Here is a 14,813-nt window from a genome sequence, read left to right on the forward strand (position 1 = left end):
CTGATCCGCTACAGAGTAAGACTCATTGTCGCTTGCCACTGTGTGACAATCTGGCAACACGCATGAGCTTTGCACATAGGGAGGAGTGGCAGTGCAGAAAACTCTGTCCAGTGTTTGGAAATTGGAGTTTTAATATTTTAAGTCAAAATGTTGGGGAAAAAAATTGTAATGGTATGAAGACACACTATAATTTTAATGAAAGCTGAGTAATGAAAAGTTTACTTTTATCCAATCAAAACAGTAGGATTGAATGGTTGGGATTTAAACAACAAACTTGTTGTCTGACATCAATATTTGAATAAAAACTCATTAAATCATTAAAAATCAATACTGTATTGCAAAGCAAAATGTCACCTTACACCCTTAAACTCAAGCACAAGTCAAACTGCTTTACATATGATAAATTAATCCTTTATCTGTGTTTCTGTGGTCCCAAACTGAATTTTCGCTTTCTGGCACATTTAATCTGCTACTGATTTAAGCAGCATGGTGCTAATGGGCCACTTGTTTAGCCATAATTAATTTGTCCTCTTTCTCTCTCTCTCGCTCCTAGCTTGCGTAGAGTGTGCCAGCGGGGCAGCCGTGGGTCAAAAGTGAGGCGTCGGGGTGGCACCATGGAGGGGGAGCAGGGTCCTCCTGCCTCCAGTGCCGGCAGCACGGGCACCTCCAGCTCTTCCACCAACTCCAACCCTCATCCTACAACCACCAGCGCCACCACCACCCTCAACATACCCAACACTACCAACACCCCCAACAGCAGCAGCAGTGCCAGCTTAGCCAGCAGCACCAGCAGCAGCAGACAGACCGTGCCACAGATATCTGTGTATAGTGGGATACCTGACCGACAGACTGTGCAGGTGAGATCACACACAGCTGCAGACCTCCTACTATTACTGCAGATGTGAAGATTCGTACCACTGTATAAAAACAATGAAAAAGCACATGATTCACTCACACTGAGCAGAAGCATTTTTTTTTCTTCTCCAATTTCTGTTCTTGCATTTCAGCCCAAACATTCGACATAACATTTGGAAGCAATTTAGACTTTTAATACTGGTAAAATCGATAATGTAACAAAATATTTGATATAGAAAGCTATACAACTCAGCAGATGCTACACTGATCCTGCATAGATCAAGTGAATTACTGTAAACTATTGAATTTAATGCTAAGGAGTTTTTACTGCACTGGGAAAAAATACTAGACGCAATTTTGGCCAACGTTTAAGTTTTCATTATTAGTATCAAGAAACAAAAAGCCATTCTTTGTTTAAATTTAAAGCCGAAGAATATGTTTATTGGTTACCCAAGGATGTTCTTTGACATATCTTAATTACAAATAGTAAGTACATAAGTTTGGTTGAGGTGAACCATGCTCAACTGTCCATTGGTGAGTCTATTGCAACACTGTCATTATAAAATAACCTTGTACTTTTCCTTTTTTACTGAAAGAGTAAAAAGCTTGAGTTCATACTTCAACATTTACAGAAGTATTTTAAACCCTAAATTTTAAATTCTATCCTTCTATCTACAAAGTAATGAATGTGAATACTTTTCACACATTTGCATGCTTGGGATAGCATTAGTGTTAAGATTTCTGTTTGCTTGCCTAGATTTCGCTTCATTGTTTGCTAAGTTTGAGCTTCGCTCAAACATAGCACTGCTTTAGAATAGCTGAGGTTACAAGGCCTGGTTACTGTAGCAATTGGTGTTCCTATAACTTGTAGAGTCTGGAAATGATGTACTGCTCTTCAGTATTAACAACACCATATAATTAGGGGTGTGCCATATTGCATCCTATGCAATAAAAAAATAATTTTCATTTTGTTGTAGTAGTTTATGCTTGAAATATTTTATTTAATTCAGTGTTTCGTCATACTGCCAACAGTATCGTTATAGCGAAATACCATGGAATATCATGATAATATTTTAGGGCCATATCGCCAACCCCTACATATAATATTCTCTGGAAGCCACCCTCACATTCTAACAACAAAGAAGTACAGTTTATCGAACCCAATCAAGGATAAGCATCTGATATATTATAGCATACAATATGATATGGTACACCCCTAACTGAGATATTAAAAAATACAATATTTTTTTTTATCAGATTTGTAACAGAGGTCAATGATTCAGAATGTCATGATACTAATAATGCACTCCATATATCTCCATAAATCCAGGATTAAGATAAAATGAATTATACTGGACTGATATAATCTGTCTCTAGTAGATATATAATGGGAAATGATAACAGTGTGAATTTTCTTTTGCCAAAAATAGAAAAAAGTAGTTCCCTGATGTGATAATTAGGGGTGGGTGATTATGGCACGATATTTCAGGGTATAATATCGATCATGATATTGAAAAATGTTGGTGATATTATTGTGTACGATACGATATGGCACACCCCTAGTCTGAATTCCCCTTTCTTAAAAATAGCAAAAAAAAAGTAGTACCCTCATGTGAAAATTAGGGGTGGCTGATATGCCATGGTATAATATCAGTCACGATTTTGAAAAATATTGGCGATATTAGTGCGTGCGATACAATATGGCACACCCCTACACGCCACTATCCCACAGGAGGATCCTCACACAGTAAGAGTGTGTGCTGTTTCAGGCTAGATTTGGTACAGGATCACCATGGTTTATCCTTTTTTAATAACCTTTTTTGCATTTTCTGCTGAAATCAACCCATTACTCATACACACCCATCCATACGCCACCTCACACACACACTGCTTGCATAAATTCCCAGACTAACATAGTGGGAAAAGTAGCAAACGCTCATGCACACTTACACATGCTCACATGTGTGATCTCACCCCTACAACTTCACACCAGCACCTTTTTCGAGTGTGAAAGTTGTGCAAAAAGACAGCAAGGGCATCCACAAGCTTCTCTCAATAGCATGCTGCCACCTATTGGACAGTTGGAAGAAATGCATGCAGTCTCTAAAATGGCATGGTGAGAAAAAAATATTGTTCAAAGTGATGCAGCTCAGCTGGGATACTCCATCATTATCTCCTCAAGACCTCTGCAGGCATTCGCTAATGACTTTTTCCACGTTGCTGTGGTTACCATTTGCCCACCCTGATTTTAGACTGCATCAACCTTGACCTTTGATCTCACAGACAAACCTTCCCCCATTAGTCTGCCAGCTGAGCTTGCTGACAGTGTTGCTTTTAGTGGGCTGACCATAAAGATTACCATTCATTATGCTGGAAATGGAAAATGACAATGATGGCAGAGTCAGGGGATTCTATTACTGTATCCATTACCATATACTGAACTGCCTGCTGATACTGATACACAACTGATACACAACTACAGTCAGCATGAGTTAAGGAATAAATATATGTAGAAACCTGAAAAATTCAAAACCAATGCTAATGATATTGACGTAAATCATATACGTTTAATCAAAACTATTATTGCCATTAGTGCAATTTAGAGTATAAAAATTGGTCATATTGTTAAAGCTGGAAATGTAAGTAAGTGTACATTAGGTTTACACAATATATCAATAATGTATAGTCACACTATACAATATACTATATCATACTATACTATATCACATATTAAGGCAAATTTAATCAAATTTCTTTGATTTATTTAATCAGTTTTATACATAAAGACAATTGGCACAAGTTTCTCATAATAAAGCATTTTATATCTGTCATTACAATTTATTTGACTCTATTGTTGGATACACAGAGTGCATTAATTTAAATTCATGGCATATTGGATCATCGACCTCAAGTGAAATGATTAAAAATTCATATATATTTTTTATATTTTAAACACTAACTAAATTTCATAATTTTGAGCATTTTTTAGCAGAAAATGAGAAATTTCATATTTATAAAAAAAAAACAATACTAATGTTTCACTCAAGAGGAGTTCAGAAATCACTTTTTTGGTGTAACTACTTTAAAGCGTCTTGACATGCTCTCCACCAGTCTTTCACACTGCTTTTAGATGATCTTATGCCACTCCTGGCTCAAAAATTCAAGCAGGTCAGCTTTGCTTGATTGCTTCAGACCATCCATCTTCCTTTTAATGTCATGTCAGAGCACAGGCAAGCTGTTTTAAATTAGTATTTGCTACAAAATACAATGAGATGGCAAAATTAGTGACTTGGAACAGTAACTAGTGTCCCATGAAATCTAAAGAACATTGCATTGACTGACAGCATAGACTTGTTGGGCCTCCTGCATTTAATTAGAATGTAATTTTATTTAATTTAATTTAAGCCTGACGCCACCAGTCACAAACATTGCCCCCGCTGCGCTGTACACTGTGGGTGGGAATGTCTTCCATGATGTATTCCTAATAGACTCTGTGGACAGAGGAATGTAAAATGCCAAACAATTTTAAACATGGAATCTCCCATCTATCTGGCAGACCTCATTCCAACTCTAATAATTCATGTCACCTTGCCGTAAGAACAGTGCAAGTGTTTTGCCTGTCTTACAAGATAACACCTCACAATGTATACAGATGTGGGCGTTCCCAAGCTGTCCCCTGTAAAGACATATTAGGTACCTAATAAGAAGTGGGGGGTGATCTAAAGCAGGACTGAATAGAAACAGCTGAGCAGTTTTATTTTTTTTTTCACCCAAAACGGCTCACATGGCATATTTTCATACTAGAGACACAACTAGACATTTTAAAATGAATGAAAACGATAGAAAATTGGCTCTCAGCAGTAAGATTGGTTTTATTCATACTGACGTAAAACCACAACCCCAAAAAAGGAATGGAATACTGTGTAAAATGTAAATAATAACTGAATGCAATGCAAATCTATATGTTATTCACAATACTACTATGATGTGTATCAGAAATTGAGACTTTTTATCATTTCATCAAAAACATTAACTCAAAATGACCTTGTCCATTGTGCATGAAGATTTTGATGATATTATGAACTGTAGATTATGGGATATCCAATTTCAAGTTTTGTGTCTGTACAACCTGTACAGACTGTAAGCTACAGTGTGTAGCTTTGTAATGCTATTTTTTACAGATGTATGTTGTAATAAATATTGTACACAAGAACAATCTGTACCTCCTTGGTACTACGCTCACTGTCCATTATATCAGCTCCACTGAGCTTATGAAAGCAATCTGTAGTCCTGTATCTGTATCTCTGCATACTTCATTATATATTAGGGCTGCATGATATATCGTTTAAGCATTGTCATCGCAATGTGTGCATGCACAATGTCACTTAAGGCAATTAAATTAACACGTAATGTTGCAATGTAGGTAAAAAAAAGGAGGTAACCGCATGGCCTCCATCCACATGGTTAGGCACGTGCTTTTAAACACACCTCAGTCCAGCACAGTTTTGCACAAATATTTCCAGTTACAGCTGAATTCACTCTTTTAATCCCAGAAAAACGCTTTTTAAATCAGCCACTTAAATGCCTGATTAAAGGGTCAATTATTGTTGTTTTACTATTTTCCTAGGGCTGCTGACTCAGCTCTTGATCGGTACAGATGCAAGTGTAGGCAGGGCAGGTGATGTCATGGGCCCTGCATTGTTTAATATTGTGATATATATTGTTGAAAAAAGAACAATTGCAATGTAAAATATTTTGTGCAGCCCTATAATACTTTATCTTTCACCCTGTTTTTCAGTTGTCAGGGCCTCACAGGACCACCACAAAACAGATATTATTTGGGTGTTGGGTAATTCTTAACCCCTCAGAGACGCTGAGATGTTTAAAAACTCCAGCAGCACAGCTGTGTCTGATCCACAAATAACTGCAGAGGAGCAGAAGGACTACAGTCTGTAATTCTAAAACTACAGATTTCTCCTAAATTCTCAATAGCGCTCATAAGGTAGAAACAAGAAGTGTACTGTGTATTAAAAAAAGCCCAGAGCCCTATCTAACTCTAACTCTACATGATGTAATAAAATGCCTACATCATCCAGCATTGCATCATCGCTGCTCTGAGATGTAGGACATTACATGCTCAGCTGCATGTGGTATGTAAATGATCTGGTTTAGCTTAAACATGCAGTGTGTTCAGGTCACGCTCCACTGTACTTACACCCAGAGCTGGGGTCAGAGCCTCCTCTCTCCGTTACCTAGCAACTGTACGGCACCGGCCAGTCCCGCGTAAAAGCCGAGGTGAGGAGGAGGAGTCTGGAGGTGCGAGGAGCAGCCAGTGGGTGATGGAGGAAGAAGTAAAAATATTTAGGACCGACATATTGTATCATTCAGTGGTGACAGACACTGCAGAGAAGGATGGTACTGAGGGCTGAAGCTTTGCTGGAACTGCATAGTGAATCTAAGTGATTTAAGTGGCTTTTTATAAACTTTAAGGATTGTCAGGGAATTTTAAACAATGATAACTTATAACACCTCTCAGGTTAAAAGTTAAGGTATGTAATTTTCAAGCTATGCACATCATAAAATGTCCTGTATGACCACATATATTTTGTTTTTACACGCATGTGTACAATGTGGGGCGCCGAGTGGTCCAGCGGTCTAAAGCGCCGCCACTATGAGCAGGAGGTCGCAGGTTCGAACCCCCACTCATGCAGCTTTGCCATCAAGCTGCAGACACTGCTCCCTGCTCCCTCCGGGTGGGTAGATGGTGCTCTCTCCTCACATCACTCCTACGGTGATGTCTGCAGCACAGGGCATCTTTGAGCTGATGTATCAGAACTGAGCCGAACCGAGCCGCTGTTCTGGCTGCTCAGCAATGCTGCATCAGCAGCAGCTCCAAAAGAAGCGGTGGCTGGCTTTACAAGTATTGGAGGAAGCATGTGTTAATCTTCACCCTCCTGGTGTGTTGGGGCATCACTAGTGATGAGGGGAGTCCTAATGAGTGGGTTGGGTAATTGCCCGTGTAAATTGGGGAGAAAATCTGAAAAATTTGAAAAGTTAGATAAAAAAGAAGAGTACAATGCAGTACAGAACTGTTTTGAGTTTGCTTTCTTGTACACCATACAGCTCTGGAAAAAATTAGACCACTTAAAAATAATGAGTTTCTTTGATTTTACCAAATTGAAAACCTCTGAAATATAAAATAAAGAGGAAGATGGATGATCACAAGCCATCAAACCAAGCTAAACTGCTTGAATGGTGGCTCAGTGGTTACAGCACTGTGTTGTTCCTGACATGGTTGTTGGGTTGATAGCCCTCACAGCTCCCTGGGCACAGCAGCACGGAAGTTTTAAAGCTATTTAAACATGTCCAAGAATTCACTTTCATCTTGTGATAACACCGCTCCAAGAAACCTTTGACATCAGTGACAACCTTCACAACCTTCATATTGTTTTATTTTAAGGGACTGAAGACACTTGCTGTATGTCCAGCTATACAAATAATAAATTCACTTAATATTTCTCTTATTTTGTCCATACTTAAAGTGGACAGCTTAAGCTTTCTCATCTGTCATGTAAAATTTTGAAACTCTACCATGGTTTTATCAAATGCCAATTTTTACAATATTTGTCCACCCTGTTATTGTCCCTGAATTATTTCATGCATTATAGAAAATAAAAAGTGATTTAAAAAATAAATAAATAAATAAAATAAAAGAAAATAATTTCTGTGTAGCCTGACTTCTATATTTTGTTCCTCATTCAGCATGCCTTTAATGTTTAATAAACATAATAAACAATGAGAGTAAGCCTTTCTTTTTACATGAACATCATTGAATATTACAATTGTTCACTGAATTGCCAGAAGAGGGCAGCAAAACAAGGAAATTCCCATTGAAAGGATCATAACAAACACACAGGAATTCTCATAGTGATTCTACTGTTTTAAGTTTAAATTTAAGGGCACCTGAGCACACAAAACTAAATAGATTTTCATTAAGTAACTAACACGACTTCTTTCTCTCTCTCTCTCTTTCTGTCTTTTAGGTGATCCAGCAGGCCTTGCACAGGCAACCCAGCACTGCGGCGCAGTACCTGCAGCAGATGTATGCGGCACAGCAGCAGCATCTAATGCTGCAGACGGCAGCACTGCAACAGCAGCACCTCAGCACGGCACAGCTACAGAGCCTAGCAGCTGTGCAGCAGGTGGGTTGGATTAAAGTCTACAGAGAGGGACACATAACTTAATTTAAGTTGTTTAAAGCTCCATGGAATCACACTCTGTCTCTATCTTTTACTCTTTCTGTCTCTCAGGCCAGTATAGCTGCTGGTAGACAGAACTCTACACAGAATGGCACCTCATCCACCCAGAGTGGATCATCACAGACTACAGTGAGTGTACATAGATTTCAGCATGCCTGTCTAGTTTCAGTTGAAGAGGAGTGATGATGAGCATAGTAATCTGAGAATATATACTATGTGTCTAAACTATGGGCGAAAATACTCTGCATATTTCTTTGCTCAAAGCAGCATTATTTTTTGACCTGGGCACCTCCTACTTTTGGGGAGTATAATCATCTTTTACACCACTGCCATAAATATAAAAATTCTGCTTTTAAAGGCCCCTCGAGGACATCTGTACACATGTGTTTGTTGACAAGCTAGGAGATAGATACAGAGCTAGTATTTTAAGGTAAACAACTATATTTCTAGGAAACATTTCTAGAAGTGTAATTTGCAAAATCATATTTACTTACCACAGAAAAATCATTAAATCAGTTGATCAGTCAGGTATGAATAATATAACATGTTCAATAAATGTTAAAACTACTGTATGTATATTTTTGTTATTTTATGTCATTCGACATTTTCTAAAACTGTGTTAGCTGCAGTGGTGCTCTGCTAAAGTTCTATTAAAGTAGATATCCACAATAGTTTAGAATCTCTATATAAACACATATACAGTAGAATGCACATGAGCCTAAATCATTGTGCCATTCAGTACCTTTGGGATGAACTTTCTAATGCTATAAATAGATGAATTCAATTAAATCTTCACAGCAATGTTCTGAAATCTAGTAAAATATTTCTTCCTGAAGAGTAGAGATGGTTAATACAGTAGAGATGGGTTTAAATTATACTTTTTGTTTAAAGAAATTATAAATGAGCAGGTGACTGTTGGTCTGTAGTGGATTTTACACACAACAAATCCAGTCTGGACATGTATTGCTTAGTGTGAGTAACGCATGACTCTCTCCCTCTCTCTTCCTTTCTCTCTCTCTCTCTCTCTCTCTCTCTTTCTTTCTCTTGCTCCCTCTCTCTCTCATTCTCTTTCTTTTAGATTAATCTTACTACGTCTCCTGCGACTGCTCAGTTAATAAGTCGCGCCCAGAGTGTAAACTCCAACCCTTCCGGGATCTCGCAACAGGCAGTACTGCTGGGCAATGCCTCCAGCCCCACCCTCACTGCCAGCCAAGCCCAGATGTACTTGCGTGCTCAGATGGTGAGCAATCTGTTGTACACATTGTACACGAGTTTCTGGCCTTGTTGGTTGTGTTACTGTCACACTATGTCCGCTTCTACTGCAGAATTTGCAGTAGATCAGTGATTGCTTAAAAAAAAATCCGGTTGAATATTATTTCTATATAATATAATAGTTGTAAATGTATAATTATAAGAGTGCTTTCGAACCTATCTTGTTTGGTTCAGTCTTGGGTCAGTTTGGGTCCAAACCAAAGAAGCCGAAGTGAAAGGGGCCGTGAACCACAGTCCAGACCAAGGACCAAAGTTTAGTCTGAACAAAAGAGGTGTCTCGGTCTCGGTTTTGATCTACTGAACCATGGCCTAGTTTGTCTACAGTGTGAAATTATTCAGATTTTTGGACCAATGACAGGAATTTGATGCAGACTGTAAACAAACCGGATTCAAAATAAATGGGTGTTGTGCCGAAATCAAACTCCCCTTTGCATATAGGTGCGTCAACCAGCAGAATGAACACCAGTGCTTGTTATTTAAATTACTAGAAATTGGGAACTGGAAATGTGTTTATTTACTGTAACAATAGATTATCCGTTTATAAACAGAATTAAAAGAAATCTGGAGATCATCTTTTAAACTCATTCTGCTGCGGGTAGTACGTGGATGTAAAGGGCAGTCAGATTCTGACAGAGCTAGAATTTGTCATAACACCTGCCAAAATCATAATTTACATCCTACAACCAATTAATATGAAGTATACTGAGACTCCTCCCATCTAGCTGATGACAACAGGGTTTTTTAGTTTGCTCAGTAAACTGCAGTGTGAAACCAAAACTAACCGGACCAAATATGTACAATGTAACAAACATTTGAACCTTGGTGCACACACTAGTCCTGAGGTGTAAAAACTTATATTCTGCTACTATACTAAGGTCCAAATGATTTGAATGGTCTGTATTATTAACACGAGATATATGGGTCAGAGGCAATGATGAATATAATATAATAAGCCTTTATATAAGCTTAAGGAGCTACATATGTGTATTTTCAGGCTCAGCAAAGTAACCTGGTGCATGTAGCCCGGAGTCTCGGCAGAGCTGTTCCTCTCTCCTCCCAGCTCATTCTCGCTCCTACAGCTACTGTTACTGCTCTACAATCAGACAACAATACAAACAGTAATGCACAGTCTGCATCGGCACAGGTACCTATACAACCATTCACCTGCCCATTTGCATGTTTTGCACATTTCCATTAACACCATCAAACACATTCTTTATATATTGCATTGTGCTAAAATACAGCACACACTATACAGTGTATAAATACAGTTAATAAATTAAATATAAATATTTCTGTCTATTAATTATTACTCTTCTTCTCATTATTATTTTTAAATGATGACTTTATTTTTCTAATGCTTTTACTAGGTACAGAATCTTGCTCTGCGCAGCCAGCAGGGGGCATCGTCCTCTACTCAGTCCACTGGCCTGCAGGCCCTGAGCCTGAAGCAAACGCCAGTCTCCATCCAGCCCACCCCACTCATCAAACACCCCAACCAGGTTTCCACCAGCTCTGGAACCACCACAGGGAAGGGTGTGCTACCTGCAGCCCATGGGGATGTAGGAAAAAAGCAAGAGAGTGGAGAAGAGATAGAGGCCAAGGCAGTGAACATGAGCCGCAGTGTCACGTCCTCTCATCCCCTCATCGCACCAGGTAAGGGTCATATGAATGAAAGAGGTTCTAAAACATGACCAAAGATATGATATCAGTTCAGTATTATCATATTGTCAGTTCTCAATGATCTTAACTATCCAGATTTTTCTGTTTAATTAAACTCACAATGTTTAATTGGTTGCCTAGATGGCTCCTTTTGCCAGACCAGGGTTAAGTTACCCTATAGCAGACCAATAATTTCCAGACCAATTTAGTAGGTTCAATTACAGTAAGTACCATCTCCTCCAATGTCATCTCTCCTTTATGCATTGCAGAATTTTTAGTAAAACTGTTTTAGTAAAACAGTTATTCAGCAGCTATTAAATCCAACATAATCCAGTCAGTATTAGCTGCCATTGTTTGTAGTATGCCAAAGAAGTCAACACGGTGGCATAGAAACCACATTGACAGCTATACATTTTAGCCATGTAATTGGAAAGCAACACTAATGTACAAGTAGTCACTGTCTAAAGAAAAAATGTATCCTAATTTTTGTTGAATTTGAGTCTACATTATTTGATCGCAGCTGCCATCGTTAACATTGTGTTGAAATTTAACAAAAGATGGACAGTAGAAAAGACACATTGACTTCCATTGAAAGTTTCTTTCTTCTGTAAAGTTACTATATTTTTTTGGACAGAAATGAAATCACTTGTGCACACTACATCATAGACTCTTGAATTCAATTAATTAAAGCTTGTTAATTATAAATATTATAAATCCCTAAAACCTTAATATCAGCTAAACAATAAATCAGTCCCATTATAGTAGTTAAGCCGACCGCACACTGAACATGGCACTGAGCACTGCAGAGTACTGTTAAAACTTTAATCCATTTTTCTTAAAGCTGACGGCACACAGCAATGCTGGACTCCAAGCATTGTTCAATTTCTTGGTGCGGCATGCAGCGTTTTTCATTAAATTTATTTTCATGTTAAACTTAAACCAGAAAGACATCACAAAAATCATGTTAGCTGTGGTGCTGTGCTGTGTCCCACGTCGCATCATGGCTTGACAAGGCACGTTCAGTGTGTGGCCGTCTTTAAACTACTATCTGTAGTTAGTATACTTGCACCTTTAACTGTAAAGTATCTCAGCATGCAGAAGTACTAGACCAAGAATCAAAGGGCTTGTTGCTTCATATCCTGGTCAGAAGATGTTGACATAGCTCTGGTGGGCTAAAGGTTATAGAGCACACTGAGCTTCACATTGGTGCCCTTGACTTTTTATTAAAAAAAAAATAGTTCTAGATCTTTTAGACAAATAGATGTCTACTGGTTGCTCATTTGTCTACATTTGTTCAGTCCTGTTTGAGAGCCTGCAGGCCCATCATAAAAACCTTGTATTCATCCAAACTGTGTGGCACATGCTTCCTCTTATTTGCCCATCACACCTCTTTCTCTGAGAACCTGATAAACAGACCACTCATCACTTCAGGCCCCGAGCCAGCACCTCCTGAAACACAAGCCCATGTTTAAACTTATCAAAGGCCTGCTTTGTAAGAGCACCTTATGGGCGTGTTGAGGCTTGCGGCAGCCATTAAAGAGGAGTCCAGGGAGTCTTACTTCTTACATGAAAACACTTCACACATGCCTTATCTGTGGTTTTAGGAAAGAAAACGCACACACTCACTCTCTCTCTCTCCTGCACACACACATACTCTTTTCTTTCAGCAAGTGTGTAAGTTAAGCTGGTGTGTGTTTGCTAAGAGAGAAGTAAAATAATGTATTATGTTTGCTTTGGCAGTATGTACCTCTCTGACCAAACCAGAGCTATAGTGTTGGTGTCCTTTATACTACAGTATAATGAGTAGGGTCTCAGAAGAATGGAAGCATCATCAGCAGAGGCGCAGAGAGTTGGGTGCTGTGTAGTTGCTATGGCAGGAAAGCTCCAGAGGGGCAGCTGTTTTTCTGTATGTTAGGGGCAATGTCTGCTGAGCAATACCTTAAATGTATTCATTAATGCATTTATTGAGTATTTTAAGTTCTTCTTTTAATGTATAAATAGTAGGAGTGCAACAAAATTTGAATATTTGTTTGGAACCAAATAAAATAAAAACACTTAAAAATTAAAGCACTTAAAAATCCTTCCATTTCCCCAAAAATCGACAGTGCAATTTATAATCTGGTGCGCCTTATGTATTAATTCTACCAGTCAGGTATTAAGGAGCGGTAAAGCCACTCCGCTGAAGTACAGCATTATATGGGTGAACTTTTTCTCCAGCACCAAGGCTGGAGCAGTATTAGCATTAGCGGCTAACCGTAGCGCTACCTCTTTCGCCATTCAGAGTATCTTGGACTGTAGTCTGCCTGTTTACTTTGTTCAAACCGCTAGATAGTACCCTGGGTTACCAAAACACTCAGGGTTCTTCAGTGTAGCACGGTATTTACTAGCGCTAAGAACTGCTGCTAACCGCAGATAGTGTTGTTGCTAACCACAGAATATTGGAAATTATGACAATGTTGGAAATCTAAGCTTACTCTAAATAAACAGAAATGCTTTACTCCCTCAAATAAAAAGTTTTCAGGAGAGAAATCTGGAAAGATTACTGTGCAACACAGTACTGTGCGATGTATCACTGCTGCTGAAAAAAATGTTAATTGGAACACTGCGATATAACTTGTCTGGTTAGCTTTTCCCAGGTTCTCAGTTCTTACTCTAAAAAACAAGCCAGAATTTTCCCTTCTGATAAGTATTTTCCCTTCTGATATATTTTCACTTTCATTTTGGTTCAGCCAAGGTAGTCTAGTTTATTTCTGATTGAGCATATGATGGAGAGAAGAGATAATAAAGCTAACATTATCTTTTTCTAGCTTTTTGTGAGCTGAAGCTAATAATTTGACCAAATGCATTTAAGCTCTTTCTTTGATTTGCAGTATAACCAAACACCAAAAGTTACTGTGTTGTAAGGAAAGTGGTCCACTGTAGAGAATCTCTCTCTGTCACTCCCTTTCACATACTCTCTCTCTCTCTCTTTCTCTCTCTCTCTCTTTCTCTCTTTCTTTCTTTCTTTCTTTCTTTTTTTCTTTCTTTCTTTCTTGTTTGGACCAGAGGAATGTGGTCTGTGGCTTAAAAACAGTAACTAAACACATTTTTCTACTGTCAGGGGATAATGAAGACAAAACATTAAGAAAAGTTGGATGCAGTGTTTGTGTCTTACAACCTATCCAGGAGATCTAATGCCATAACAGGGCATGTGAATACTCCTTTGCATATTTGTGCATCTGGTATATTTGCAGACTTGTTTTCATTGAGGAAAGTGTTAATTGGGATTGACATAAGTAGCTCATAACGTAAAACAATGTTTGTTTGCAGTGGCATAGCTAAAAAGCCAGGCCGGAAAGTCTGGGGTTTTCCAGGGCCGGGTTCTACAGTCCAGAGGGATTAATTCATCAGCTCTTTTACTGAGAGAGTGTGAGTGAGTGAGAGGGAGAGAGGGAGAGAGGGAGAGAGGGAGAGAGAGAGAGAGAGAGAGAGAGAGAGAGAGAGAGAGAGAGAGAGAGAGAGAGAGAGAGAGAGAGAGAGAGAGAGAGAGAGAGAGAGAGAGAGAGAGAGAGAGAGAGAGAGAGAGAGAGAGAGAGAGAGAGAGAGAGAGAGAGAGAGAGAGAGAGAGAGACGTCTGAATCCACTATCCCACGCCATCAAGAAGAGGAAGAATAATATCTTTTTTCTCACTTCTCTGCTGTTTGCCATTAAGTGGCTCATTGTGAGCCACAGCTCTGCTACTTATTTCCGGCCTTTAGGAGACTGGAGAGAGGACCTCTCCCTCTT

General features: G+C 38.8%; 1 protein-coding gene across 2 annotated transcripts in view; it reads left to right on the forward strand.

Moving 5' to 3' along the window:
- phc2b (polyhomeotic homolog 2b (Drosophila)) overlaps nt 1-14,813 on the forward strand; it is a 54,458-nt gene that overhangs the window by 21,373 nt on the left and 18,272 nt on the right. For both annotated transcript variants that reach the window (XM_007253357.3, XM_022675678.2), the window contains exons 2-7: nt 554-857; nt 7,899-8,057; nt 8,166-8,243; nt 9,193-9,354; nt 10,381-10,530; nt 10,757-11,042. In XM_007253357.3, the coding sequence (XP_007253419.3) occupies nt 615-857; nt 7,899-8,057; nt 8,166-8,243; nt 9,193-9,354; nt 10,381-10,530; nt 10,757-11,042 (1,078 nt within the window). In that variant the 5' untranslated portion in view covers nt 554-614. The remainder of the gene's footprint in view (nt 1-553; nt 858-7,898; nt 8,058-8,165; nt 8,244-9,192; nt 9,355-10,380; nt 10,531-10,756; nt 11,043-14,813) is intronic.

The sequence above is a fragment of the Astyanax mexicanus genome, chromosome 5 (assembly GCF_023375975.1).
Source record: "Astyanax mexicanus isolate ESR-SI-001 chromosome 5, AstMex3_surface, whole genome shotgun sequence".
Taxonomy (NCBI): Eukaryota; Metazoa; Chordata; class Actinopteri; order Characiformes; family Acestrorhamphidae; genus Astyanax; species Astyanax mexicanus.